Raw genomic sequence first — 27,921 nt, 5'->3', positions numbered from 1 at the left:
CAAATCCCTCGTCCTGCAAAGCTGGTTTATGCCCCTCGCTCAGCCTGTGCTGCCCTGGGCAAGAGGGAACTGGGGGGGCTGGAGGGGGGCATTGATGGAGATTGAGCCCAGCATTGGGTCTGGGGTTCCTGAGTGTCACCAGGCTCTGGGCCAGGCCCCAGTGTCACCGTGTTCAAAGGCTCCAGAGTGACACCGGGTTATGGGGGGCAGCACCTGGGTCCTGGCAGCCCCTCCTGTCCCTGGGTGGGGGCTGAGACAAAGCGACCCCTCTAATAGATCTGATATATTATATATATCTCTGATATAACTGATCCTTGGGGGAAAGGGGTGACCAGATACCCCCCCCCCAAAGCACTCCCCAGGGCAGAGCTGCAGCGGAGGGGCAGGGGGGCACCTCTGGGGCGGCTCTTTTTGGGTAGGGGGGAGCATAATAAAAAGAGTTTTGCTTTTCCCAGCAGCACCAGGGTGGGCAAAGCTGACCCCCCTCCCCTGCCCGCACTCGCTGCTATTTTTTATTTTAAATACAAGAGTTCCCCTTGGAGATCTAGGAGGGGGGGGCTGGTGTGTGCAACCCGGCACCCCAGCTTTGACGTGCAGCCCTGGTGACTCAAGCCTGCGTCAGGGGCTGCGTGCCCCTTATTATTTATTAATTAATTTTTTTTTTTATTGCTTTGCTTTATTTTTGTATTTTTTTCCCGAGCCGAGGGAGCCGCCTCCCCCGGGCGGCGGTGCCGAGCCCAGCGCGCATCCGCCGTGGCGGCGGGGGGCGGGGGGGGGGGAAACGAGCGGCCACCGGGCTCGGAGCTACCGGTACCTCCCCGCCTGTCCGCCGCGGGGGGCGCAGGCAGCAGAGGCGGCTCCCGCGTTACCGGCGGCTGCCCGGGTCCCTCCAGCACCGGGAACCACGCACCGGCCCCGCCGCCGCCCGGGCTCAGCCCCCTCCCACCCCGGGGCGGCCGAACCTGGTCACTGTCTGCCGGGAATTTGCTCCGTTTCCACCGGCACCGGGTCGGTTTCCACTGGGACCGGGTCGGTTCCACCCCTCCGGGCAGCCGCCGCGCCCAGGTAAGGCTGCGCCCTCCGGTCCCCCCCTCCCCCACCCCCCCGGGGTCCCGCTGCCGGGGGTCCCCCCGCCTTGTTCGCCCCCTCCCCAGCGCTGCTGTCGGGGGCAGGTGCTCAGGGCCAGGCTGGGGGGGCTGCTGGGGGGCACACCTAAGCCTGGAGGCACCAGGCGTGGCCCTAAGGGTGGTGGCATCGAGGGCTTGGGGGGGGGGGGGGGACACGGGACACGGACATCCAGGGACAGCAAATGGCCTCGGTTACCCCGTAGAGGCTGGGGGGAGCCGCCGGGGGGGTGGCAGCGGCTGTGGGGCTGGGGGTGGTGGTGGGCTCATCCCCTCTGAGGATGGGCAGAAATGCAGCTTCCAGGTTGACCTTGACAATAACATTGGGAAGGGAGCAAGCGTGCGGCTGCGAGAGGTGTTTCACTCCCGGCCCCTGAAGTGTTGGGGGTTTGTTTTCCCATCTTTGATTTTTATGGTGTTCCCTGAACGCGGATGGCTGGGCTGGAGGCAGAAAAATGGGGATTGGGGTCCTGGTTTTGTGCGATTCCCGATACTGGGTGTGGGGAGTCCTCATTCCGTGCTGTGCATTTATTGCATGGTGAGATGCGCCCAAAGGTGCATGTTTCAGGGTGGCGGCTCGGCCAAGCGCCGATTTGCATCGCTCCAGGGACGTGGGGCTTAGACCGGCTGAGAAATCTGGTCCTAGCTCTTGGTGAAGGACCCAGAAGGTGAAATCCTTTGGCTTTTCGGCTGCCTTGTGTCTGAGGCACCTGAGGTTTGTATCCGTCAGGAGCTGATGCAACTATTTCTGGTTTTGGTAGGAAAAAACCCGAAATGCCTGAGCTATTCTCGGCAGGGCATAGAGTTCCTTGTGAATGTCTCTCTAGAGGTGTCGGGACTAGGTCAAGGAACCTGGATGGCGGTTTGACTGCGAATCAGCTGCCTGGAAGGGAAATAAAATGCGGGTCTTGAGCTGTCCTCCGGGATCAATTGGAGCCAGCTCTGCTTTTAGGAATAAAAGGGATTGGTTTAAATCCGGAGTGACTCCCCTGCTACTTCAGGCTTGCACAGAGCTGGGAATCTGGGCTTACACTAGAGCCAGAGTCACGAGGACCAAATTTACCCTGGATCAGATGCTGACCTGTGTGTATCCAGACTAAACCATTGCCTCGGGAGGAGAAGCTCTGCTTTTACCCTCTCCTGGGTTGTGTTTGGACTCGTTTGTTGACAAACGTAGCAGCAGCTTCGTGAATGACAATAGGGAAAAGCAGAGCTTGCAGGGGGATTTGGGTGCTGCCCCTTTGCTGCCTTTTAGGATGAACCTGGGCTGGCTTTGGGTTCAGTTGCTAACCTTCAGCCGGAGGGGGTGAGTTAAGGATCGCGGAGATCTAACTGGAAAAAGATCATCTGGTGAATCAAGCGGAGCCCTGAAGGAATCATATGATGGTTGGCTTTGATACGGTGTCACGCTACTGCAGCTGATGTATGTTTTCATGATACTAAATGAGACATGAAAGGAGACTAAATTCGATGAATCAACGGGCTCGTACGCTTCGTGACAAACCCAAGCGCCAAGTCTTCCCTTCCTCCGGCGCTGTTGTGTCTGTCTCATGACCCAGCCGCAAAACTGCCCTTTCCGCAGGTTTCTTGGCACCTATTGAAGAAAAGGCTTGGTGTAACGTCACAGCCTGCCACGGGGAGGGTAAAACCCCCTGAACTGGGGGCAGTGGGAGATGCCCCCACCTTTGGGGTGGAGCGGGTGGCTGGGGTAGCCCCACCTCTGCTTGCCTTTGTAGGGGCTGGGGGTTATTTATAACATCTGGGCGCTTTTGCTGGCGAAAGCCACTTAGGTAGGTGTAAGACAGAAGCGGAGGCAGCTCTGATTCATCAGCAAACGTGAACTGCTCCTGTGTCATGATGCAGCCTTCCAGTACGTAACAGGGCCGACAGGGAAGCTGGGGAGGGACTTTTTACAAGGGCATGTAGTGATGGGACAAGGGGAATGGCTTTGAGATGGAAGAGGGGAGATTCAGATTAGATATTAGGAAGAAATTCTTTATTGTGAGGGTGGTGAGGCACAGGCAGCCCAGAGAAGCTGTGGATGCCCCATCCCTCGATGTTCAAGGCCAGGTTAGACGGGGCTTGGAGCAACCTGGGCTGGTGGAAGGTGTCCCCACCCGTGGCAGGGGGATGAAATCGGGTGGTCTTTAAGGTCCCTTCCAACCCAAACCTTTGTGTGAGTCTATGATCAAGCAGGCCTGAGCGCCTGCACGGGAAGGATGCGGTGCAGAGCATCTCCAGCACCTCTGGCAGGGAAATGCCCGGTGTGTGCCATCGAGCTGCTCTCAACCCGGTGCCGGGAGCTTGGTTTCCAGAAAAGCTTCTTGCGGGTGCCCTTGTCCTTGGGCACCCCTGCGCTCTCCCATCTGCTCACGCCAGCCCTGCCCAAAGTTTGTGCCTCCCCACACGTGGGTGTAAGGGCGGGAGCACACCGGGATGCAGCTTGGCTGGTGGGACTGAGTCACTGTGTGTCATCTCCACAGGGCGGTGAGAGCCTGGCGCTAATTAACAGGGATCGTTTAAAGAAGGGGAGAGAGGGAGCAGCCCTAATGAGCCCAGATGGCAAAAAAATCTTCCCTGTGCAGCCAGAGAGGATGAACGGGGAGGAGCAAGCCCCAGCACTGAATAGATTTAAGATGGAGGCATCCTGGACCAGCCTTGGCTGGTGGAAGGGAGGTTTGCATGACCGAGGCTGGAGGAAGGTCCTTGGGGCAGGGCTGGGGGGTGGGCGTCAGAGCTGCAGGGCTTCTGTGTTGGGCAAAAATCTCTTCCTGGGGCTTTGAAGCGGAGCTTGGATGCTGCTGGGAGCGTCCCGCCCTTGGTTCCTTGTGGCTTGTAAGAGTGGGATACCCCCCAAAGGACCTGCTCCGCACAGGCGATCCCTCTCCCGTTGCAGAGGCGCTTCTGACCATGGGGAACAGCAGCTAGGGGCCTGGGGCTGGTTTTCTCGTGATTTGGCCTCAAAACCGGGATGTGCATCCAGGGCTTCTTCCCTGTTCCGCTTGGCTTTGCAGCGTACAGAGGGATGCTTGCTCCTTCCCTCTGCCTCTCCTTCCCGGGCTCTCTGGCTTCCTGGGTGACCTTGGATCCATCCCTTCCCCTCCCTGCTTCGTTTTCCCCATCAGCGCCAAACAGCCTGGCCCCGGTGCAAGGTTTCCCTGGCCCCGTGCGTGTTGGGGAGGATGGGGAGCTGCAAATGGATGCTCAGATCTCCCAGCCTGAACCCGAGAGCGGCCTTCCGCCTCCTGAAATCCCTCTGTGCCTCTGGCTCCTTTGCTCTTCCCTCCCTTCCCTGTGACCTTGATGGACTGAGCTGAACCTTCCCGGGTCTGTGAGCTGGATGCTTCACCAGGAGCATCTTCCCTCTCTCCTTTAGGAGCTGAGGGGATTTGCCTGGAAGCTGAGTGCAGCGGGGATGCAGCTGAAGGAGAAGAGGCAGCAGGGTAGGGAGGGACCAGCAGAGAGTCTCCATGGTTTAGATGTTAATTTTGATTTCACCCAATCTTAGCCTGTGTTTTTTCCTGCCTCAGTTTCCCCTTTATGGACCCAAACAGGGTATAAGTATAGAATTTGGACACAGGAAAGGAGAAATCTCCCCCTGTGGCCATCCTCTAGACCCAGAGCATGTTTGCTGGTGGTGGCTGTTTTCCCCGGAGGCTGCTGTAAATCCCCATCTCCTCGCCTGCCTCTGTGCTCCCAGGCCTAGCTGAAAGCCTTGCTGACATGCTTCCAGCCTGCTTTTATTGCTCCCCAGCCAGCATCCCGAGAAAGCAAGGACGGGCCAAGCCAGGACACGCAGCTTGGAGCATCTCTCCTCCGCTGAACCATTTGTGATGCTGCTGGCAGGGCTGGGCTGGGTGATGCAGTGCCCTCTGCTCCCGGAGCTCTTCACTCATCCCAAATAGCAGCTTTTCCCCAGTAAGTGTTTCCGTCTCCAACTGGGATCGATGGGAACCTCTGGGCAGTGGTTAAACCCCCGGGGTGTAGCAAAGCAGGAGCTTCTTAATCTCCGTCCCTTCCCTGAGTGGGGTGAATCCAGCTTGTACCAGGGCAAACCATCGCTGTGTGCCTTTGACCTGCTGCAGTGGTGGCTCCTGAACTGTCAGTGACACCTGTGTCACCTGGGCAGGGGGGACATGGATGGGGGATTGCTGCTTTGTGCAGGCAGAAGCCCCAGGCTCAGCTGGCGAGTCTGGGGCAGGAGCAGGGCTCGGGGGGTGATGGTTGCTTTGCACGGAGGGTGAGGTCCTGCACGGGGTTAGACATGAAGGCACCCACTGGGGACCGTGAAAGCGGGAATCCCGTTCAAGGAGATACCCAGGGACACCGCGCAGTGGGAGATGTAGGAGGTAGGTCATTCCCAGGGACAACCCAGTGATGCTTTCCTCAACATCTCCCTTTGTAATGCCCTGCAGGGTGGTGGCGTCTGCTCTCAAGTGGTCTCTAGAGACACCGTCACCGACCGAGCACAGACTGGTCCTTTCCCTGGTCCTGCTGTGGGAAAAGCTGTGGTCCCTCTCCAGGCACCGATGTGGGTGGCATCAACACTGGTTTTACACGGGCGAGGTGGCTGGTGCAAAGGCACCCCTGGTCTGGTGGTGCAAGGGAGGTTATTACAAGCCGTGGGCTCTGAAAGACCCTAATCTGTCTTCTAAAGGGAAAGAAAAAAAATGCACATTTAAGAAAATTAAGGCCATGAGGGCTAAGTAAACAAGCTGAATCTCCATCTGTCAGTGACAAGGGTTTTCTATCTCTTTCCAGCCCGGAAAGCTCCTGGTTGTCAGCTGATCTGCCTCGTCTTTCTCACAGGGTGGTTATTATTTTTGGCAGATGAATTTTTGATTAAATTGCCTTTTCAATCAAAGAAATGAGTGGGAATACTTTTCTCAGATGGATTTGGACTGCGCTTTCCAATTTGAGGGGTGTGGGCCTTGGGGCTGATGCAAAATGCTGGGAAAGTTGATAGGAAGAGCCCCGCTGGCCTCACTGGTCCCTGGATTGTTCCCTGGATTGGGTCCCTGTGCCCTGTGGGTTGGTGGCTTTGTGCTGGTTCTGGCTGGTTTCATCCCACGGTACCAGCAGGGATGTGGACAGCAATGGTTGAGTACGCTCAGGACATTGCTGTCGGGAATGGTCCTCTCTCCTTTAGACCTGGATCTCCTCTGGGCATCACCACCACCTCCAGGCTGGGGCTGAGCCATCAGGGAGACAGCAGGACCTCCCGCAGGCAAGCCATGGGGACACAGGGACAGAGCCATGCCGGGACCAAGATTTGGACCTCTGCCTTGGGTTTCTCCTGCTCTAGTGCAATTTGGGTGCATCTCCCACGGGGAGGAAGACTTGTACCTCTGCTCCTTCACCCTCACCTCATCCCCATGCCCAGAGAGCCCTTGCCGTAGCCCCAGAAAAGTGGCCAGGCACCCCTTTTGATTCCCATTGGTGGGAAAGTTGCTGTCTTCAGCATCCTCCAAGGCTCCAAGAGCCTCTGAGGCTTGGAGGTGTTTGAAGAAACCTGTTCCTCAAGGACCCTCTGTCCTGCTGCCTCTCAGCTCCTAAGGATAACGCTGGGGGGGACCTAAACTGAGGAGGGGGGAGAGGTAGAGATCCAGAGAGAGATGCTGTGGGTCTGTCCTGACCCCGTCGCACTGGCCTGGCTCAACACCACCTTCCCCGGGGCTGGGCACCTCCCAGGCTTTGTTCCAAGGGGTTGAGCTGTCCCAGGAGAGCAGTTTGTGTGCCCTTGCCATGGGCATCGAGCTGTGGGGGCTTGGCCAGCAGATCCTAGGTCTTCTGGGTGCTATTCCCTAATGTAAAGAGATATTTATCCCCCAAGGCTGGGCTGTCCTGAAGGTCTGAGTCACCCTTGCTCCAAAGGAGCTTCAGTGGCTGCTGAGCAGACAGGGTGAAGCAAACAATCTGGGGGTGATTCAGCCAGGTCTGTGCTAATTTATCCAGAGCCTAATCCAAAATCGATGGAAATCCCAATGATTTCCTTTCCTGGCTGCTGGATGAGGCCCTTCCCCACCCTCTGTGCCTGTCCCCATCCTGGCTGAGGATGCTCCAGCCCTGGGCAGCCACGTGCCGGTAATTGCCTCTATCAAGCCATGAGCGGTTTACGTGAATGAGCCCTCGTTAGGAAATTAAACATTGCTGGGCCAGGCTTGAAAGAATAATTCAAACGGCTTCTCCGGAGGAGCCGGATCCAGGAAAGATTTGGAGCTGACACAGTTGCCTGGCAACGGATGCAGCCGACAGCCGAAAATAGCTTTTCTAATAGGAACGATGCCTGGCAAAGGGAGAACTTTCTTCAGGGGTGAAAAACCACCGAGGTGAGGGTGATGAGGGTGAGGTTTCCTGCTGCAGGTGCTTTTCTTCCTCCCACACCACGTTGGGACCTCGGGGTGCTGGTTGGGGATTGGGCTGAACCTGCTGCTGTGAAAAGATTTGGGATTGTGGGCTGAATTGGGTCAAAGAGCTGGATGTTTGTCCAAAGGAAAGAAGAGCTGGGGATGGCTCTGGAAAATCACGGGAGAGTTTTCCTTTGGCTCGCCAGAGGGGACAGCAAGGAGATCCATCCCACATCGCCCATCCTGCATCATCCATCGTGGTAAAGACCAGCCACCCGTGCTGAGGGTTGGCTGCCCCGAGCCTGTGCTGATGGGTTATTTGTGCAGCGTCACCTGTGAGATGCCACCTGGGTCTTGTACAAGCTTTGGACTGAATGAGAAAGCCCCCGGGGTGAGGGGGAGATGATGCTGCAGCCTGGTCGGGGTGGGACAGGTCCTAGAGCACGGCACCATCGCTCTGCCAGCGGCCAGTGTCCAGCCTGCTGTCCCCTGGAAAGTAGGGGTGGAGGAGGGGGGAAAGAAAGTGTGACCCTTGAGGATAGTCATTTTTTCAAGACATGGGGCTTCTTTTGCGGTTTCTGTGTTTTCTTCCCAGCTGGGGTGGGAGCTGCCAGTCTGACCCCAGTTCTCCCAGTATGAAGAGGAGGGATGTGGTTCATTCCTGGCTTGGGGATCCCCAGCAGAGTGGATTTCCCTGATGCCCCCAAGCTTTTTGAGGCAGGGGCAAGGACTTCAGTGCTCAGCTGGGTTGTGGGCACCCCCTGAAATGCCTCTGTGCAGCATCGCTCCGCAGCTGGAGGAGTCCCCGGTGCAAACGTGCAGCTGCCTGTTTGCAAACGCAGCTCACCACGCGCACCCGCTCGTCACCACGCCGGCGGCGAACCCACGCTCCCTCCGTGGGTCCAAAAATCACCCCGCCTGCACCCATGGCATCTGCTGCCGTTGGTTTTGGGAATGAGGCGGTGGGGGTAAACTGGTGTTAACTGGTGTGACTGGTGTGGTGCTCTCCGGACAAGGTGGGTCCGTGATGAGGGATGTGTGTTACAGGATGCTCTGTGAAGGCCGAACCAGGGGGTTGCTCCTGGTCCTTCATGGAGAAGGGGGCCCTTCACATCCCCCAGTCCAGAGGGAGGTCCCCAAGGTGTGGGGTGATGGGGACCCTTCTCCCCCTTGTGCTGCCGGTCCCACCAGCACCAGGACACCCTGGGGGTAAGGCAAAACCCACTCACCCTCTGTTGACCCCTTCCCCCCCCCCCCCCCCCCCAGGTCCTGCTGATGAAGAGGAGGTGAGACCTGAGCTGTAGCTCACACAGGTGCCATTCCCTGCGGGACGTTTATCTTCTCCCTTCACGCCATCCCGCCCCCCGGGGCCACGTGGAGCCGTCCCGATGCCAAAGAACAGCAAGGTGACGCAGCGGGAGCACAGCAGCGAGCATGTCACCGAGTCGGTGGCCGACCTGCTGGCCCACGAAGAGCCCGTGGACTACAAACGCAGCGTCCTCAACGTGACGGGGGAGACCTGGGATAAGCAGAAGGATGGAGATGAGGATCTGGATGCGGAGAACCGGCCGGCGTGGAACAGCAAGCTGCAGTACATCCTGGCGCAGATCGGCTACTCCGTGGGGCTGGGCAACGTCTGGCGCTTCCCCTACCTGTGCCAGAAGAACGGAGGAGGTGAGGGATGGGCAGGGGTGGGCTCAGCCCTTGGGGAGGGGGATATGGCCCATTCCTGCCTCCTGGCATGTCAGGGTGTGGGTCCTGGGGCAGGACGGGGGTTACTGGGGCTCTGAAGGAGGAAAGGGGCCACCAGGAGCTGCTCACGGCTGCACGTTCATCAGTTCAGCGATGCGGGAATGGCCTCTTCCTAAAGGGTGTCCACCTGCCCGCTCCAAACTCGGCGTGAATCCTAGGCTGGGAGCCCGGATTTCTTGTTGCAGCCCTCAATTCCTGTTGGGGCAACGTGGGAACTAGGGGTGGGGTGGGGGGAAAGAAAGAGAGAGTTCCCTCCATTTCCCTAGGTCCTGAAGCCACTTTGGGTAGGCACCGGTCCCTTCCCAGATCCTCCTCCCAGCCAGCACGTCCTCCCATCCCACCCTAGGCTTCCAGGAGCAGCCCAGAGGGCCGGGTCTCTTCCAGCCAGGCTGAGACCTGAAACCCTTCATGACAGCGATGAGAGGGCATCATTAGGTGCTCATCGTTAATCCAAACGCAGCCCTTGAGACCGCTCCACCGCAGCCCTGACCTTTGCCGTGATGCGAAGCAGCCGCTGCCGAGAGGCACTGAACGCGGCCGGGATCAGCCCAGCTCTCCCCTCTCCCGCTTGCCCTCCCCTTGTTCCCGGCACTGCGTCATTTGGCGTGCCCCCAGCCCCAGGGCTGGCAAGCCTGCAGCGCTCTCAATAATTAAAACATCTCTGGTGTCATCTTCATGATGAGTCATTCTCCCAAAGGAAGACCTGTGCAGTCAGCACTTCCCACCCGGGGGCTGCTCGCACCCCCGTTCCCTTCCGGGCTGGGATGGAGCACGCTGCGGCCGGTTCCTGCATCCCAGCATCTCCCCAGCCGCTGGCACACTTAGCTCCCTGCGCCCCAGTTTGGGTCCAGGCCAGGCTGGGTTTCGGTGCAGCACAGCTTTGCACGGCGCGTTGCAAAACTGCCTGGGGGGTGTCTCGGCGTGGTCTGGGGTTGCAGCGAGTATCCGCGGGCGCTGTGGGGCTCGGGCACCCGTGTTAGCTGCGTTGCACGTGCTGGTGCACGTGTGCGTTGGATGTGGCGGGGAGGGTTGTACACTGGCCTGAAGGAGGGTGGGGGCAGCGCCCCGGTAAATTCGGGGCTGGGATAGATCGATACGTCCCTGCTGGTTTCATTACACAGCTCTCAGCATCTGGCCTCTGACTTCCAAGCAGATTTTCCTGATTAAATGAGATTAGGAACGAGCTCAGACCCAGAGGCTGGAGATCCACGGTCCTGCTTCTCTGTAAGCACTTAACCCAGCCGTGCCTCAGTTTCCCCACTGGCACAGCAGTCAATAGCTAACTGTAATTAGTGCAATGAATGAAAATTTCTCAACTTATGCCAAGGTCTCTACTGTCCTGTGTGTCTGCGGGGCTTTAGCCTCGGCTGCCTCAGGTGCTGGGTAACGGGAGGAGCAGCTTGTATTCCCAGGCTGGGATTCATCCTGGTGTATTCCCTAGCAAACCCAGGGCTGAATTTGCTGTCTATCCGTGGGGAGCATTAAGCAAGTGGTTTTAGACAAAAGGCCGGATGGGGACAGAGAACTGAACGTACAGCAGCCCGGAGACCTGCTGCAACAGAGGAGACGGGTGTGCTGGGTTTGAACCTGGCAGCTTGGCCCCATCCTGCGGTGGGATGCAGGGGCACGGAGCCAGGCAGGGACCAGGACAAGGAGCTGGTTTGAGGTGCTCCTTGCTGTTGCAAAATATCTTCCTGCAGCGGGTCTCAAAAACGGCTTTACAAGCTGCCCCAAGCATTGCTCTGTTTTACAGGTGGGGAAACTGAGGCACAAACTGGGAACTGCCTTGAGCAGCAGATCGCTGAGCTTTCCTGCACTTTTTCTTTTGGCCAAGTGGCATCATCTCCCCTGTCCCGTGGGGCAGACACTGAATTTCTGCCTTTTCTTCCAACCATATTTAACCCTCTCGGCCCCTGGCTGGGGTTCCCACCGGGCTGTGAGGCCGGTGCCAGATGGATGCGGGAGCTGGGGACTGATGGTCAGACCCCGCCGGGTGTGCTGAGCAGCCCCGGGATGGGGTGGTGGCTGCTGCTTTCTCTCCTGGTCCCCAAGCAGGTGTCTGCGGGGGAGGACGGCTGCGTGCTGGTAGGAGGATGGGCTGGAGCCAAATTTCCAGGACTTGGTGTGCCAGGAGCCAGCATGGGCTGGCAGCGCTGCCTGCCGTGCTTCCCCGCCGGTGCTGCCGAGCGCAGTGATGCACGGATCGTGTCCGTGGTGCACCACCGTGCTGGCGCCCGTCTTCCCAGAGATCACAGGAAGAAATTCTCCAATATTGGACAAATTTGCATCTGAATCTGTCCGTCTGTCTCATCTCCATCCGTCTGTCCACGGGCTGAGTGTGGATGCCCAGGAGGGTGTTGCAGAGACTCGTGGTCCTTCCCGGGTTACACCACGCTCTGTCCTGCTCTCTGCCTCTCCTTCCATCCTCCTCATCACGCTGGGCTGCTGCCTCTTCATTTCTCTCCCCACCTGTGTTCCTAACACATTCATCCCCACCCTGCTGCCACGGCGCTTGGCTCGGGACACTGTTGTGGGCTGAGCTGCTTTGTGGTTCCACTGCCCGGAGCAGCATCAGCTGCCACAGGTCCTGTCTGCGGCCAGGGGGTGGTGGCTGTCACCGAGGTGTAAATCCAGCCGGGAATTTGCTCAACGCAACCAGGCTCTGGTGTACATATGCCTTTGGATCGCCTGCCGCCCTGTGGGAATGAGCGACACGCTTCCGAGCCTGTTCCTCAGCCCCTGGCAGGAGGTTGGAGTAATTTACGCTGCAGCGTGAGTCATCGCATCCTTTACGGCCATTTGGTTATGCTTCAGGACCTGCTAATTTCTCTCTGGCCTCTTCAATTAGGTAGAGATTAACCGAGTTTCTAATTGGAGCTGTTTCTACCTCTACCGAAGGACCTTGCTCTGTGCCGGGTGGCACGTGGTGGGGTGAATGCTGCTGCTGGGGACATGGGGTGTCTGTGGGGGGGTGTGTGTTGGTGCAGGGGGCTTGGCTGTGCCCACACACGCCTGTGCAGGCAGGACCCGGGTGGACAGGAGGGCTCCTGCACGCCTGTGTGTCCGAGACAGCCGGGAACATGTGCGTGTCCCCATGGATTGGCTTACGGAGGGTCTCCTTGTGCATGGGGCGATGTGCCCGTAGGGATGCGCGGTGTCCTTAGGTGCCTTGGGATCTATCCCACATGTACCCACGCTGGCAGGGGATGTTGCACCCTTTCCTTCCATGTGTGTTTGCTTCTCTCCATTGCTGCCTTCTTTGCTCCCAAGCACTGATCTGCACTCCCAGATCTGTTGCAAACGAACCGGTGGACCAGGCAGCGCCTGTCCCAGCTCTGCTCTGCCTGTCCATCCCTGTCCGTCCATCTGTGGCTGCATGAGAGCAGGCAGAGACGGGTCTGTGATGAGCTTTCTGTCCCCTGCCAGGTGCCTACCTGGTCCCATACCTGGTCCTGCTCATCATCATCGGGCTCCCCCTCTTCTTCCTGGAGCTGGCAGTGGGGCAGCGGATCCGGAGGGGCAGCATCGGCGTCTGGAATTACATCTGCCCCCGCCTGGGAGGCATCGGCTATGCCAGCTGCCTCGTGAGTGCACCCATGGGTCCCCTCGGACCCCCACCCTGGGGTGTGCGGGATGGCTTTGGAAGCTGCAAAGCTGGGGGTGGTCTGCAAGCAAACCTCGAGGGGTCCCATGCAGAGGTCTGAGAGGTCAAAGGGAGTTTTTCCAGCTCCACTTGTGGGTCTGGGGCTGGTTTGGGAATGGGCCCATCCCCTGATCCCACCCCCAGGTCCCTGCCCAGTGGGAGGTGTGTTGGGGACGTGGTCACTGCCCTGTGACAATACCGTGTCCTCCTCTGTCCCCCCAGGTCTGTTTTTTTGTCGGTCTCTATTACAACGTCATCATTGGCTGGAGCATCTTTTACTTCTTTAAGTCCTTCCAGTACCCTCTTCCCTGGAGCGAGTGTCCCATTGTGAAAAACGGCTCCGTGGCCGGTAAGGGAGGGCCACCGGCACGGTGGGCTGCGAGGGGACAGTTCCCAGTGAAGGGGGGCTGTGGGACACTGGGGACTCCAACATCTGTAGCTATCAGGCTGGGGACACCGGAGGTTGAGGTGTCTCCTGGGGCACTGGGTCCCCTCCAGTCCAGCTGCCTGGATCGTATGGAGATGGTTCCCTTGGACAAATCTCCCCCGTGCTTTCCCCTTGGTGTCTGTCCCCACTGGTGGGATTTGATGCCAACTGGGAGATCCAGAGCTTGGGTCTCCAGGCTGCCTCGGTGCTTGGGGCCAGGATCTGACCTGGGGCCGTGGAGGAAGGCAGTGAGACCCAGGCAGGGCTCACCTGGCTGCTCCATCAGTGCCTGACTGAGATGCTGATGGTGCTAATGGTGTTTAATCACATCGGAGCATCTCCTTGGGACACTCTGGGAGGTTTTATAGCAAATGTAAATGTCTCTCCCTGCATTTAACATCTTATTTTTACCTGACGATGGCTTTATGTCCTGTCTCTTCTTCTTTCTGCTAAAAATGAGCCCCATTAATTCCTGTCCTTTAGTTACGGGGGGTGCCTGCCTTCCCTGGCTGGCTCTGGCAGGAATTTGACATTAATTGATGCTCATTCCCTAAGAGGCAGCGAACGACTCTCCCCCAGCCCCTCACGCTCTCCTGCCTCTGCTCGGTTGCAGTTGTGGAGACCGAATGCGAGAGGAGCTCAGCCACCACCTACTTCTGGTACCGAGAGACCCTGGACATTTCCAACTCCATCTCGGAGAGCGGCGGGCTCAACTGGAAGATGACCCTGTGTCTGCTGGTGGCCTGGAGCCTTGTTGGCTTGGCTATGATCAAAGGCATCCAGTCCTCGGGGAAGGTGGGTGTTGGTGGCCACCTGAGCCTGGCTGGGGTCTGTCCGCAAGGCAGAACCCTCCTGCCTGGACCACACTCTCCTGCCCGGAGCTGGGGTGGCTGGAGGATGCTGTGTCCCCTGGGATGCTCATGCCTGCTCCAGAGCTGGGGGCATCTCAAAAAGGTCAAAAGAGGGTGTAGGGAAGGGGTTGAGTCCAGCTGCCACCTGTAGCCATGGCCCAGGGCTCAGCCACATCAGGCCACCAAATCTGCCCAGCCCCTGCGTTCAGGGGCCATCAGCGGTCCGGTCCCCTGATGTGTGCCACCTCCATGGATGCTCGTAGGATGCAGGGATGAGGGCTGAGCCCCCCCTTTGCACAATGAGCACGGGGACTCTGCAGAGGAGAAGCAGGGCAAGGAGGAACAGAGAGCTTTGGGAGAGGGATGCCGTTCGCGTGCAGAGGCCACTGAGGTTTCGAGCCAGGCTGCGTCCGCAGTGGGGTCAGGTGCAGAGGGGTATGGTCTCCCCGGACACTTGAGCATCCCTGTCTCCAGACTTGCTCTGTGACAATCTGGTGTGTTAGCAGGTAGCAGAGGGCAATGAGACCCCTGCCCCACGGCCCTGAGAGCGGCGGGGTGGGAGGGAGCTGCAGGCACAGGACCACGCAGCGGGTCTCCCCCAGGCAGGATGAGGTCCCAGGTGCTCATCGCAGCCCTGGGAACGCGCCCCATGCCGGGGCCAGCTGGGGCTGTGGGCAGTGCTGATGGGAGGGGGTGTGGGGGTGCAGAGCTGTCCTTCCCTCGGGCTCCCCCAGCACCACCAGTTTGTTTCAGGGATTTTGGGAGCCAACAGCAGCATCTTCCTGTTCAGCAGCCCCAACAGATTTTCTCTCTTAAGTGTGCCCAAGCACTTCGCGCACCCACCTGAGCATCAACGCTTGTTACATCCCGCACCGAGGCGCCCCGCAGCTCAGCCCTGTGCTGCCCGAGGAGCAGACCTCATCTGGGGGTGTGACACCCCCTCCTCACCCCTGTTGTGCTGTCCCTGGGTTGGATGGGGAGGTGGCTGAGCTCAGCAGGCAGTAAAACGAGCCCGTGCCCACACTGCATCCCTCTTCCCCTAGGTGATGTACTTCAGCTCGCTCTTCCCCTACGTGGTGCTGGTTTGCTTCTTGGTGCGGGGACTTCTGCTGCGTGGGGCGGTGGATGGGATCATGCACATGTTCACACCCAAGGTGAGAGCCCCCTGAGCAGGTTCTCCTAACCAGACTCGTAAGCAGCTTCTCCTCCCGGCTGGTCGCACCCTGTTTTTCCGCATGCTCCCCACCCCAAAAAACCACCCGAGTACCAACCCCAAACCACCTCGGAGATCCTGATACATCATCAGGATGTGCTGGCAGCACCCTAAACGTGGCCAGGACAGCCAAGAGCCTCGCAGACTCACCGCCCTGGAGCTGCTTGGAGCCTTAGTATCACTCCCGTCACCTTTAGGTGCCCAGGGTGGTGGGGTGGGGGTGCCCAAGGCGATATATTTAAAGACTTCATGGGAAGATGCTGGCTGGCAGCAAAACCTCCGCTGGTGGTATGCATCCATTAATTAACAAGCTAATTAATTCATTAAGCAGAATATAGATGAGTCAGCTTAGCTGGTGAGGCTTTTAGAAGATATTAATTATGATTTCTTGATGAATGATGCTCGGAGGCCTCCAGCCTGCAGCTCTGGCTGGCGGGGTGGGGTGGGGGGGATGTGGTGGGGGGGAATGGGAGGCTGAACAAACCCGCTGGCCAAGACATTTGATTTCCAGAGCTCCAGACGCTCTGGAGGCAGCAGATGGCCAGGGGAGGATGGAGACCCCATTGTTGGGTGGCATGTGGCTCCCTTGGGTGGAGGGACGGGGACGTCAGCTCTCCAGGGCAGCTGGGGTGGTCCACTGGGAAGCTGTAGGGCTTTGCACTGGGAGACTGGGCACCCAGCTTGGGCTCTGGGGCAGACGGAGTCAGGTAAAACCTTCATCTACCTTTCTCTGCCTCAGTTTCCCCATCTGTGGGAAGACACTAAGGACCTACCAGTGCTGGGTGATGCAAGACCTGATCATGGTGGGTCAAAGCATCCCCATGTCTGTTGCAAAACCAGCCCAGGCTGTTGGCACAGCAGCCTTCTAATTTGCTTCTGGCACCACTGGAACGAGTTGTGGGACCACCAAACCCCCTAACTTCTTCTTATGTCTTCCTTCCAAGCTGGACAAGATGCTGGACCCCCAGGTGTGGCGGGAGGCAGCTACGCAGGTTTTTTTCGCCTTGGGCCTGGGCTTTGGGGGAGTCATCGCCTTCTCCAGCTACAACAAGCAGGACAACAACTGCCACTTCGATGCCACGCTTGTCTCCTTCATCAATTTCTTCACATCTGTCCTGGCCACCCTGGTTGTGTTTGCTGTGCTGGGTTTCAAGGCCAATATCATGAATGAGAAATGTGTGGTGGAGTAAGATTTGCTTTTTTCTCTCGTTGGGGTGGGTGGGTCTTTGCTGCTGCTGGTTGTGGTGGGTCTGGAGGCAGTAGAGTCAGTGCTCTGCAGCTGGGTGATGCTGTGTTCTGGTGGACCCAGGTTGCTGATGGTCAAGACCTGGGATCTCCAGCCATGTCCCATTGTAGCCGAGGGAGTTGGGGATTAGCTCCTCCAAGCTAAAATCCAGCCCTAAGATGGGCTCTTAGTCTGTAAATTGAGGTGAACCCAACATGCCTGGTCACCTCACCTGGGATCCCCCAGTTGCCACTCGTCACGGTCCAGTTGCCTGCAGGGTTAGGGGAGCTGCTGTGCTGTACCCCAGAAGCAGCTGCGGGAGGGTGGATTTGGGCACCTGGTGTGACCTTTAGGCAGTGAGTTGCATCCATAAAAGTCCGGGCTATGCAGTGTGGAGTCCCGGAGCAGGAGATAAACCTGGGATGGACGTGTAAAGAGCCCGTTCACTGGTGGGACCCCGTCTGCGTTCTCTGTCTGTGGCCTTGGGAAGATGCGAAGAGGTCCTCGGGCTGAGACCTGGGTAACGCAACCCAGGGAGGTTCATGCTGCCTGGTGCAAAGGGCTTGCACGGTCAGACCCTGTCCTTCCCCCCGGGAGGAAGGGGACACTTCTGGGTAACCAGGTTCTGCTCTCCCTTAGGAACGCTGAGAAGATCTTAGGCTACCTGAACACCAACGTGCTGAGCCACGACCTCATCCCGCCCCACGTGAACTTCTCCCACCTCACCGCCAAAGACTACAATGAGATGTACAGGGTGATCATGACCGTGAAAGAGGGGCACTTCAAAGAACTGGGCTTGGATGCTTGCCTCTTGGAGGACGAACTCAACAAGGTACCTGGTGGCACTCCTGGTAGGACCAGGAGGTCACCTATCCCGTTGCCTCCCCCTGGTAGGAGCCGCTCTACTTGCATCACTCCTGGCACATGGATCTGGAAAAACTGTTTTTAGAGACTCTCCAAGGACGAGGGTTCCCTGTTGCTGTGGTCTTCCTCAGCACACAGTGGTCCTTCCTGGGGTGGGGGAAAGGTTTGCCCATAGCAAGTCTAGTGGGGTCATCACTGCTTCCAGGCTGGTATCCCAGCCTGGAGTTTTCTTTCCTTGAAGAGGGGTTCAGTGAGAGACACCTGAGGCATGCAGGGGCTTGCAGGCTGTGTCCCTGACATGTTTTTTTCTCATCTTTTGGTGCTCTCTCCCCCTGAACAGTCCGTGCAAGGAACTGGTCTGGCCTTCATTGCTTTCACGGAAGCCATGACCCACTTCCCAGCCTCACCGTTTTGGTCCGTCATGTTCTTCCTGATGCTGATAAACCTGGGGTTGGGCAGCATGATCGGGACCATGTCAGGCATCACTACGCCCATCATCGACACCTTCAAGGTGCGGAAGGAAGTGTTCACAGGTGAGGTCTTTTCTCCTGCCACCTCCTGGGGAAGGGGTAGAGGGTCGCCATTGCCCTGGGGAGTCACCCCAGAAGAGTGTGGACATAATGGATGCATACTGGGCCCTGCTGGTGCAGGGAACGGACCTCATGGTGGAGACCTTGGTTCCCCTTGGGGTGCTCTGCTGACCATGCCTGTTTGCTCCCCACAGTTGGTTGCTGCATCTTCGCCTTCGTAGTGGGACTGATCTTTGTGCAGCGCTCTGGGAATTACTTTGTCACCATGTTTGACGATTATTCAGCCACGCTGCCGCTCACGGTGGTGGTCATCCTGGAGAACATCGCCGTGGCCTGGATTTACGGCACCAAAAAGTAAGACGTTTAGTACAACAAAAAGAATAACTGCGCCATAACTCCTGGCTAAAAACCCCAACCTCCTTCCAGCTCTTTTCCATATGACTTTTTCCCCAAGAGGCCAACTCCGATGGAGTGAATGCCCCAGGGGCAGCTGCCTTATAGAGGCAGGAACTCAGTTCACCTTGATCCTCTGGCCCTGCCCTAGGTGTAACCCAGCCTCAGGAGCAGGTCCTTCCCGGGGGTATCTACTGTTGGTTGTGATGCTCTGTTGCTTGTGATGACCCTTTTGTCTGAGGTTTGAGGTCCTTCTGGAAGGTGACCTTGTTCCCCGCAGTGCCTGCTTCTGTTGCTCATAGGTTGGCCAGAGCAAAGGAGGCTGTGGCTAATGCTCAAATGTCCTTTTCCTTAGGAGGTTCCCTCCTACAGGCTTGAGGGACCCTGACATGCTCACCTGGATGAGCTGGGTTCTTCTTCAGGCTCTACCTTGAGCATAATTTACAACGGGGGTTCCTGGGAGGGAGCTTCTCACTTGAAGGTGGGGAACGGCGTGGTTCCATCTCTTCTTCTCGGCAGGTTCATGCAGGAGCTGACGGAAATGTTGGGTTTCCGGCCCTATCAGTTCTACTACTACACCTGGAAGTATGTCTCTCCCATCTGCATGGCCGTGCTCATGACTGCCAGCATCATCCAGCTGGGGGTCAGCCCGCCGGGCTACAGCGCATGGATCAGAGAGGAGGTGAGCACAGCTCCCCCCCCACAGCCACCTCCAGCCCAGGTCCGGGGTGAGCAGGGGCAGAGCTAAGAGCTGCAGACCACCCTGCTCTTCACAGCTCTTCTTGCTTCTCCTCCCTGCTCCTGCTGGGAGACACCTTGCCTGTGGCTGTTTATCCTCTACAAGGAGCCAGGTTTGTCTGCGCTGCCCAGAAGTCTCCAGCTGGGTCTGACCACAAGTTTGAGCTTGGATTTTGGTTTGCTTCCACAGCTACGCGCTGTGTGAAGGACCATGTCCTTTTCCTTGATTTGAACCCACCCTCTGATAGCTTCATGTGGTGACCCTGAGGAGCTGCTCCTGGCTGGAGATGTACCTGTACTCTGTCTGGCCACGGAGATGTTGTACCTGGTGTGCATCACCCTTGCTGTAACAGCCCCTTGATGCTAATATCTGTCTCTTCCAGGCTGCAGAGAAGTTTCTTTTCTACCCAACCTGGGCCATGGCTATCCTCATCTCGCTCATCATCCTGGCATCCCTCCCTCTGCCTCTGGTCTTCATCCTCCGGCAGTTCCACCTCGTGTCGGATGGCTCTAACGCCCTCTCGGTCACCTACAAGAAGGGCCGGATGATGAAGGACATCTCCAATCTGGAAGATAACGACGAGACCCGCTTCATCCTGAGCAAAGTGCCCAGCGAGACCCCATCCCCCATGCCCACGCACCGTTCCTACCTGGGTCCTGGCAGCAATTCCCCCATGGAAATGAGCAGTGCCCCCAACGGACGGTACGGGAGCGGGTACCTACTGGCCAGTACCCCTGAATCCGAACTGTGATGGTTGCCTGCCAACCACCCCCACCGGGAGAGGAGGTCACGGGGGAGTGGATCCTGGCTGTCCAGGCAACAGGAAAATTAATTAATAAGGAAGACGAAGAAGAAACCCCTCTTAAAATCGTAACCAAAAGCAGCCATTTCTAAGGTGACATCGGGAAGAAGGGATTGCGGGAGGGGCAGGACTCCTCCGACAACCCTCGGCTGGAGGGCAGGATCCCCCGGGCTTGACTTCGGGGAATGGAGGAGGAACAAGAGAAGCTGCAATATTTTTCCAAGAGCTGTTCTCACGCAGCTCGAATCTGAAGCAAAGAATCTCTCTTTTCTAAGCAGCTGATGGTTGGAAAAAGGACCTGGCATCCCAGTGCTCTTCCCTCCCAGTTTGTTGTCCTTTAGCCGGGAGGAGTCATGGCCTTATTCCAACGAGCACAATTAACCATCGATGTTCATAGCACAAAAGGGTGCTGTTGTTGTCACCATCGTTGTTGTTGTTGTATCTCCTGTAGGTTTTTATAGCTGTGGACACACCCGGACAACCCCCAAGTTTTGGCCAGGGTTGGCAGGGAGCAGCGCGGGGCTGGCTGAGATGCTGCGACGTGCGAGACGGTGGATGCTGGCTCCTTGGTGTCGTTACCACCGGTGTGGGGACGGCGTCTGTGGGTTGCTCTGAGACACGGAGTTGCCACGTCTGTGGGATGAGGTGGTCGGCATGCCCCGTGGCTGGGCAGCTGTCGTGCTGAGTGGCAGAAGGACCTCTGAAGCGAGTGTGGTTTGGATGTGTGAGCGTGTGTGGGATCTGGGTAGGGCTACTGTGATGGGGGTCAGGACTCGTGACACACGGGATGCTCTGCTGAACCAAAATCCCTGGCATAGTGATCGTCTCCTCTTGCCACTCTCTTTAGATGTCCCAGAGGGACAAGCAAAGCTGTGGGGCATCGAGTCCTTCCACAGTCCTGGTTTAGCTCTCAGGAAACCACCCCCTGGCTTACCCCCCTTGCACCCACCAGCTGAGGTGAGCTGGACAGTGAGCATCTCTGGACGTGCGTCCTCATTTCTCAGCTTCGAGCCAGGGGGGTGTGCATGGCCTCCTGTCACCACTCCACAGGAGCTCCCCGACCTTCAGATGGGGGTAACCAGCTCTGGGGTCTGCTGAGCAGCAGTTATGGGGAGTCAGTGCCAGGGAGCTCTCGATCCAGGCTGGTGAGCCCTTGTTAGAGCCTAGGAGCCTCTGTCGTGCCCATCCATGTTACTGGGGACCAGACTGATGGGACCTTACGTTGTGTCTCCCCAGGCTGGCTAGGAAAAGGTTGGCATCTCCCAGCTCCGAGTCTCTCCCACTGGGAATGAAGGTCATTTCCCTGAATCCTACGTGTAGCCAAGCATTTCTGTCAAGGGTACCAGTATTCATGGCATCTTCCTCCTTTCCCCATGGGGCAGGGTAGCAGCAGCCTGCTTGCGCCCTTTCTCCCTCTCCGCACGTTGCTGTGGCCTCCAGAAGCTGAGGGAGCTCTTCATCCTTGGTTCTGCTGGGCTTGGATCGTGCGTGATGGTATTTCAAGCCAGTCGGAAGGCCAAGTTTGTGGCCAGGAGCCCTTGTCTCCGCTTTCCTGTCGATGGGCTTTCTTCCACCTTGATTCTCCTTGTGGCTGGGAGGTGAAGGCAGAAATTATCCTGGTCCACTTGCCACATCCTTGACTCCTCTTAGCCTCCCTGGGGCCAGGAGGTGCCCCACAAGGACATTTCTCTTGTGGGTTGTGATCCCTTATTTATAGTCCTTCTCCATGGGCTTGGCTGGTGACCTGGAGACTCTTCCTGGACGATTAGCTCAGGTCCTTCGTTAACCGATTTTCCAGGGGGAAGATGGAGGCATGGAAGCAGCCCAGTCTTTGATGGCTCTGTGAAGCGCCAGGTCAGGATCAGCCGTGCTCTTGTCCCTCCTCCAGCAGTCCCCCTGTCACCATCCCTGGCGCCGTCTTTCTCCTTCCCCTGCCCATGCAGAGGGACGCAGAAATGTCCCCACGGCATCATCTCTGAATGGGAGAAGCACAAACCCGTGGTGTTTCCCCATCATTAGCCAAGATGTCCCCTCCCATCTCTTCTTTCTCCCTCTGTCCCCAATTTCCTCCACCCGACCAGCAAAACAGAGGATGAGCCTAATCGTTGCCCAGTGTCACCTTCCCGATGCCCCTGAGGCCAGGGGCCGGATTCCCACCATAGCTCCCATGGAGTTAACGGAGCAGGACACCTCCTGTGGCCCAAGTGCTCAGTGCCATCCGCTCCCGTGGCGTGATGCTCCTCGAGCCCTGGGGGGAAGGATCCGGCCCTCCGTCGCTCCCATCACCATTCCCGAACCAGCCAGGGAGGCGTTTTGCTTTCCTCCCCTCTTCTTGCAGCATCAATAAGAGGCAAAGTCAATAAGAAGGTAACAAAAAAAGCTATATTATATATATATAAAATATATACAGAGCGAGGAGATGGAATAATAACGTAGAGATTCTCTATTTCTATTGTATATTTATTCTGTAAATGTCACTGTAAATGCTGTTAAATGACAAAACGTATTCCAAAGTGGCCTGTGACCTATTTTCATCCCCCGTGCTGTACAGATCAATTCTCATTGTATATTGGGACATATTTTTACCTTTTTATTTCTCGTGCGTGGTGGGTGGCCGTCCATCCCCCCCCTGCCCCAGCCCCAGGGGGTCCAGCTGCCCTGGGGATCCAGCAAAGAGGAGGAGGAGGAGGAGGGACGTCGCCTTTATTTTTATCCGTGGAGATACTGTATTTCTTCGTGGCATTTGCTCGGTGTTAGGCACAGGGTGTTGGGGGTCTGTGTGTGTGCGCGTGTTAAAATTTTCAGTGATCCGTGTCGTCACCGTGTGAGCGTGCGCGTGTTCGTCCGTAGATGCCGTGCGTGGGGCTGTGCGTGCGTGGATGTGTGCGCGGGTGCGGTTTGTTTAGGATCCACTTCTCGCTGTACTCGGTCACTTTTGGAGCCTGCGTTGGGGGTTTCTCCCGTTCGCTGGGGCAGGTTCTCCCTCCACACACCTTCTCGGGGTCCCGGGCTGCAGATCAGGCCAATCCCCCGTGGCTTTTAGCCCTTAAAAATCACTTTTTATCCTCTTTTTTTTTCTCCACAGAGGCACAGGGAATAGCTGCTAGTTGTGAGCACAGGCACTTTTCAGTTTTCCTCCAGGCAGTGGGAGAAGGAGGGGGGAACCGCTGCCAATATTCCTGTCCCCCCACGTCAGCTCCCCGCTTGGTTCCCAGCCCCGATCCTGCTGCTGGGGGGCAGGATGGGGTCCCTGGCTGGGGGACAGGGAGGTGCTGGGTAGATCAGGAGGGGTCAAAACCCCGTCTCCTCTCTGGGGAGGGGTTAAGTGGGTCTGGAGAGGGGATGGCTGGTGCTGAGGGCAGAAAGGAGCTTTGCAGGAGGGTGCCCAGCCCGTGACGGTGGCTCTGTGGGTCCGAGGGTATGTGCAGTCCCTGGGCTCTGCTGCTGGTGCTGTGGGCAGGGGCTGGATCTGCCCTTGACGCTGGTACAATGCAGAGGGGATGGCTGGAGCCGGCTGTGCTCCGCTGATTTGCACCATCCTGGGGTTGTCCCTTGGCCCCTTCCCCCCAATCCCTCCGAAAGAGCCCCTGCTTCACCTCCTGGCACCCACCCAGACCCTGGCAGGTCATGTTAAACCCCAGCACCTCCCTGGAGCAACTTCCACTGCCTTCCCTCTGTCCCCCAGCCTTCCCTGAGCCTGGGTCTCACTGGTGGGAGTGGGGAGCAGAGCCGGGTGGCCTTGGTGGCTGGGGAGGGACATGGCACAGCTCAGACAGAGCCATGGCAGCAAGCAGGATGTGGCCACTTCCCCTGTGGGCAAGCACAATGCTGGCAACCCCCTCCTCTACAGGTAAAAGCACAGATCTCGTAGTAACTCGTCCCATGTACCCTCGTAGCCGGTGTATTTACCACGCGTGCCGTGCCGTGCCGGCCGGACTCCTCGGCAGTCGAGAGAAACCCTGTAACAGCTGTAATGGAGTCTGATTAAAAGTCTCTTCTTACCAAATCTCTTCTCACCGAGTCTTTTCGCTGCCTCTGTTTCCTTTCTTGGGGTGGGCTTTGGGGTCTCTCTGAGGTTGGGGGTCACAGAGAGCTAAAGCTATGGAACTGGGGCTGTCGGCACCCATGGGCGTCGATGTCTCCATCCTCACCTGTCCTGCCACCGCTCCTGTCCTGTCTCCCCTCATCCTCTGATTCCCTTCCTCCACCCAGCATCAGCCCCTGCAAGGGGGTCGCTCGGGGCACAACTCCCCGCAGATGCTTCGGGAGCATCGTGGAGGTGATCTTCGATCCTGGACCAGTTCAACCAGTACGCACTGGCTTTATGGGATGCATAGACTGGTAAGACGTAGTGTCTACTCCTCTGCACAATGCCCTGCTAATGTTGCTGGTGGCTTATCCTGAGCACTGGGGGTACTGGGAGTCTGGAGGCTGGCACTGGAAGTACTAGGAGTCTCGACACCCTTCCTGGGGAAGGACCAGAGATTTCCAGCAGCCCCAGCTGACTCCAGCTGCTGGGTATTAGCTTGGTGGAGAGTAGGGCTGCCCCTTCCCTTCCCTTCCCTCCCATCTTTTGTTTGGCTTCTCCAGGGCTGATTCAGCCCCAGGGAGCATGAGGAAGGGGGGAAGAAAACAGAATGGAGGGGACCAGGTGAGATCCGCCAGCACCAGGGATGCTGTCGGGGTACCGCTGTGGCTGTGAGCTGAGCTTGTCCCCACGGTGGTGGCAGCCGCGTAGGAGCAGGACAGGTTCTCTGAGCATCTCTGCATCACCTGGAGATGTTGGTGCAGGATTGGGGCTGGAGGAGCAGCACTGCTCGTGGTGGAGGCAGGAGGTGACACACGGGTTATCTTTGCCCAGAGGCTCTCCAGAACCTGGTTCTGGGGGTAAAACGTCCCCCAGGGGTGACAGCCAGGGTGACGGCACACATAGGGCAGCGCTGACCCCAGCACGGCCCGGTCTGTGGCAGCAGGGATCAAGATGCTCCCAGCTCCTCCTCAGCGAAGTGGCACGGTGGAAGGATGCAGGATTACAGGTGCAGCACTCATCGAGCCAGGCTCAGGGTGATGCCCAGGGCTTTGTGGTACCCACATGTGGTGCTCACTGCTGTGCTGAGCTGGCCGGCCTCAGCCCGCCCCTCTGCTTCCACTGTGGTGCGCTGGGTGGCTCTGCACGTGGGGAGAGGCTTGGACCCCAGACCCAGGGAGGGGACATGACCCCACCTCCAGACCATGAGGACAAGGTGCTGGCAGGCTGCTGCCACGCCAGCTTGTCCCCAGGCCACCCCCAGCGTGGAGGGGCCTCATTTGCTTTTATCCCTCTTTCCTCAGCGCCTGCAAAAGCAAACCCTGCAGAACCCCTGAGCAGTGGCTCTGTTGCATCTTTGGGATCGTGGCTGCTCGGGGTAGGGGGTGTCTGGGCAAGCTGCTGCCGTGGAAAAGCCCTGGCCAGGAGGGTGAGGGGGGCAGGGTTTGGCTTCACCCACCCTGCAGAGCGATGAGGACTGGGAGCGGGTCCGGAGGGGCCAGAAACATGCAGGTCCCGGTGCCAGGGGCTCCCTGCAAAACAGATGGATGAAACAAACTGAAAAGGGTGATTATGGCCCCTGCGGGACTAGAAAAAAGATCCAGAGAGATGGGACCAGATGTAAAATTTAAGCTAGATACATGCTTTGAAAAAAAAAAAAAAAATAAAATTGAATTTCCTGTGACAGTGAGGCAGGGAGCCTTCAGAGACTAGTGGGAGGCAAAGGCTGGTGCCATGGGATTGAGGGGTGGTTTTCCGATGTCCCATCTCAAAACAGCTCTGGACCAGGGTATGGACACACGGTGGAGCTGCTAACAGGAACATCTCACTGTGGTTCCCCAAACATCTCAGAAAGAAAAACGGAGACAGTTATCCTGACTCTTCTAGACAGGGACACAGAGGCACAGCACCAGGTCATGAACCGCTCCCAGCCGTTCCAAAGGCAGACGATCCCCATCCCCGCTCCAGCCGAGCCTCCTCCCGCTCCCGAATTGCTTTTACGGAGCCAAATTGCATCAACGATGACATGGATGGAGCCAGATTCGCTGTCACCCTCCGCCGCCCGCTCCTTCCCTTGCCTCGGCTCTCGCCTCCGTTGCAGGACCCACAAGGTGGCACTGTGTGACAGCAGCATGGGGACCCTGCCACCCGCGGCCTCGGGAGAAATTTGGGGTGCAGGCCCCACGTGGGGGTCGGGGGATGAGCTAGCTCTTCTTCCAGATGGAGGTCTCGGAGGGATGGGGCTGCAGGCTCTGTCCGTGCAGCCGGCGCAGCCCAAACACCCGTGCTCAGCTGGTGATGAGCAATCGTGGCGGAAAGATTCACCCGGCAGTGATGAACCTTGCCCATGGCTTGCAACGGCTTCTTGGAGAAGACCCACCTCCAACACAGCGTCCCAGAAGGTTGCCTGGGGCATCAGCACCCTGCGGCGCCGTGGCTGCCACCACCCACAAGCTGGGGATGGACCTGTCCCACCCAAAGCAGAAGGGAAGAGGGCAGAGACCTTGGGTGCAGCACCTAGGCATTGCTGAGGTCAACGTATCTTTTTATTACTGGAATCTGGAGCTGGAAGCACCTGAAGAGGTTGGCTTGTCCATCTCTACCCCAAAACAGGATTGTTTCTCCCTAAAGTGAGCTGCAGCCCGCCTTTCTCTTCCATCCCTCCATGGATGGAGGCGTTGCATGATCCCAGCGTGTCCCCAACCTCTCCTTTGGGCCACACAGCTGTCCGAGCATCCCACATTGTGTTGGCCTCGGTGTGCCAAGCTGGGGACGTGTCCGATGTGTTGGGCCATGGGCAGGGCTCAGGGTGCTGTGCCAGGGCAGGGGCAGAGACAGTGCAGAGACCTGTGAGGGGGTAACCCAGAGACCCCTTACTGCATCCTCAGGACCCACCCAAGTGCTGTGGCTTTCCAGGTTGGAGCTGATCCTCCTTGAGATCTTCCAGGTCCTGCTCTTCATTCCATCCTTCACTTGGATGTTGTCTGAGATGCCTTCAGCCTGGCAGGAGGTCCCTGCAGAAGTGACTCCCTCTTGCTCCAAAAAGGCCCTTATTCATCAAGCTCTTTCTATTTTCTCTCTTTCTCTTTTTTCTTTTTTTTCTTTTTTTTTTTTTTTCATGGACATTAAAAATCTGAAGGCATATTTAGAGAGCAGACAGCTTTGGGCGGGTGTTGCTGGCTAAAAGATCTCTTCCTTCCCCAGATACAACCCATTTGTCTGCCTGGCCACCTCCTCCCACCCCAGGAACGGCCGCGCTTGGGTGCACGAAGATCTCCCTGGGATGAAAGTCGCCGGATAAAATATTAGCATCAGGTCGCAGCATTCCTTCCTCCTGGCCAAACTCGCATTACCGATGATGAGGAGCTGAGCTGCGATGCCTGGCTGGTGATGCAAGGCTCGATTTTTCCAGCACGGTTTTCCCTCGGGCTCCAGGCTCTCCCGCTGGTGCAGCCCCGGGTGGTTTGGGTGTGGAGCTACGCCAGCCTCCACCCGCTCAGGATCCGGCCCTGGAAGCTGTCGAGTTGCAGTTACAGTTGGAGCAGGGCTTTCTTGGGGGTAAGATTTTAAGCGCGGCTCTCATGCCTCCTGGCTTTTTGGGTGGAGCGTTTGCCCCAGCCACCCCCACCCCCACCCCCTGGTAAGGGGGTGAGCATGTCACCGAGGGGACAAAGCTGGGCAGGGGGTGAGGAAGGGACCGGGGGCCCTGGTGGGGATGCTCCACAGAGCCCAGAGAGCTGCAGAGAGGGATGCTGGAGCGGGCAGCATCCCCCACTCACTGTCCCCTTGCCCTGCACCAAGGACGCCTTTACCCAAGCGCTGACCCCCCCCGGGTTCACCCCCCAGAACAGGTCTCTGCTGGGCTTGGATCCCGCCTGTGACCCCAAAGCACCCACCTGCACCCCCTCAGCACCAGCAGCGCCAGCGTGGGAGTAAACAGCGCTGGCAGGACCAGGTCCCTCTGGTCTTCGCCGTGGTGACAGG

General features: G+C 57.8%; 1 protein-coding gene across 1 annotated transcript; it reads left to right on the top strand.

Annotated features, from left to right (window-relative positions):
* The first annotated feature begins 781 nt into the window (after positions 1-781).
* SLC6A17 (solute carrier family 6 member 17) lies at positions 782-23,905 on the top strand. Its single transcript, XM_040617019.1, has 12 exons — positions 782-1,065; positions 8,738-9,145; positions 12,650-12,807; positions 13,089-13,215; positions 13,907-14,088; positions 15,188-15,298; positions 16,302-16,543; positions 17,222-17,414; positions 17,787-17,979; positions 18,171-18,330; positions 18,889-19,051; positions 19,491-23,905. Exons 2-12 carry the CDS (start codon positions 8,860-8,862, stop codon positions 19,857-19,859), a joined length of 2,184 nt encoding a protein of 727 aa, XP_040472953.1. The 5' UTR covers positions 782-1,065; positions 8,738-8,859; the 3' UTR covers positions 19,860-23,905.
* Positions 23,906-27,921: the final 4,016 nt, after the last annotated feature.

The sequence above is a fragment of the Falco naumanni genome, chromosome 17, assembly GCF_017639655.2.
Source record: "Falco naumanni isolate bFalNau1 chromosome 17, bFalNau1.pat, whole genome shotgun sequence".
Classification (NCBI taxonomy): Eukaryota; Metazoa; Chordata; class Aves; order Falconiformes; family Falconidae; genus Falco; species Falco naumanni.
This window is presented reverse-complemented; position numbering and strand designations above follow the sequence as displayed.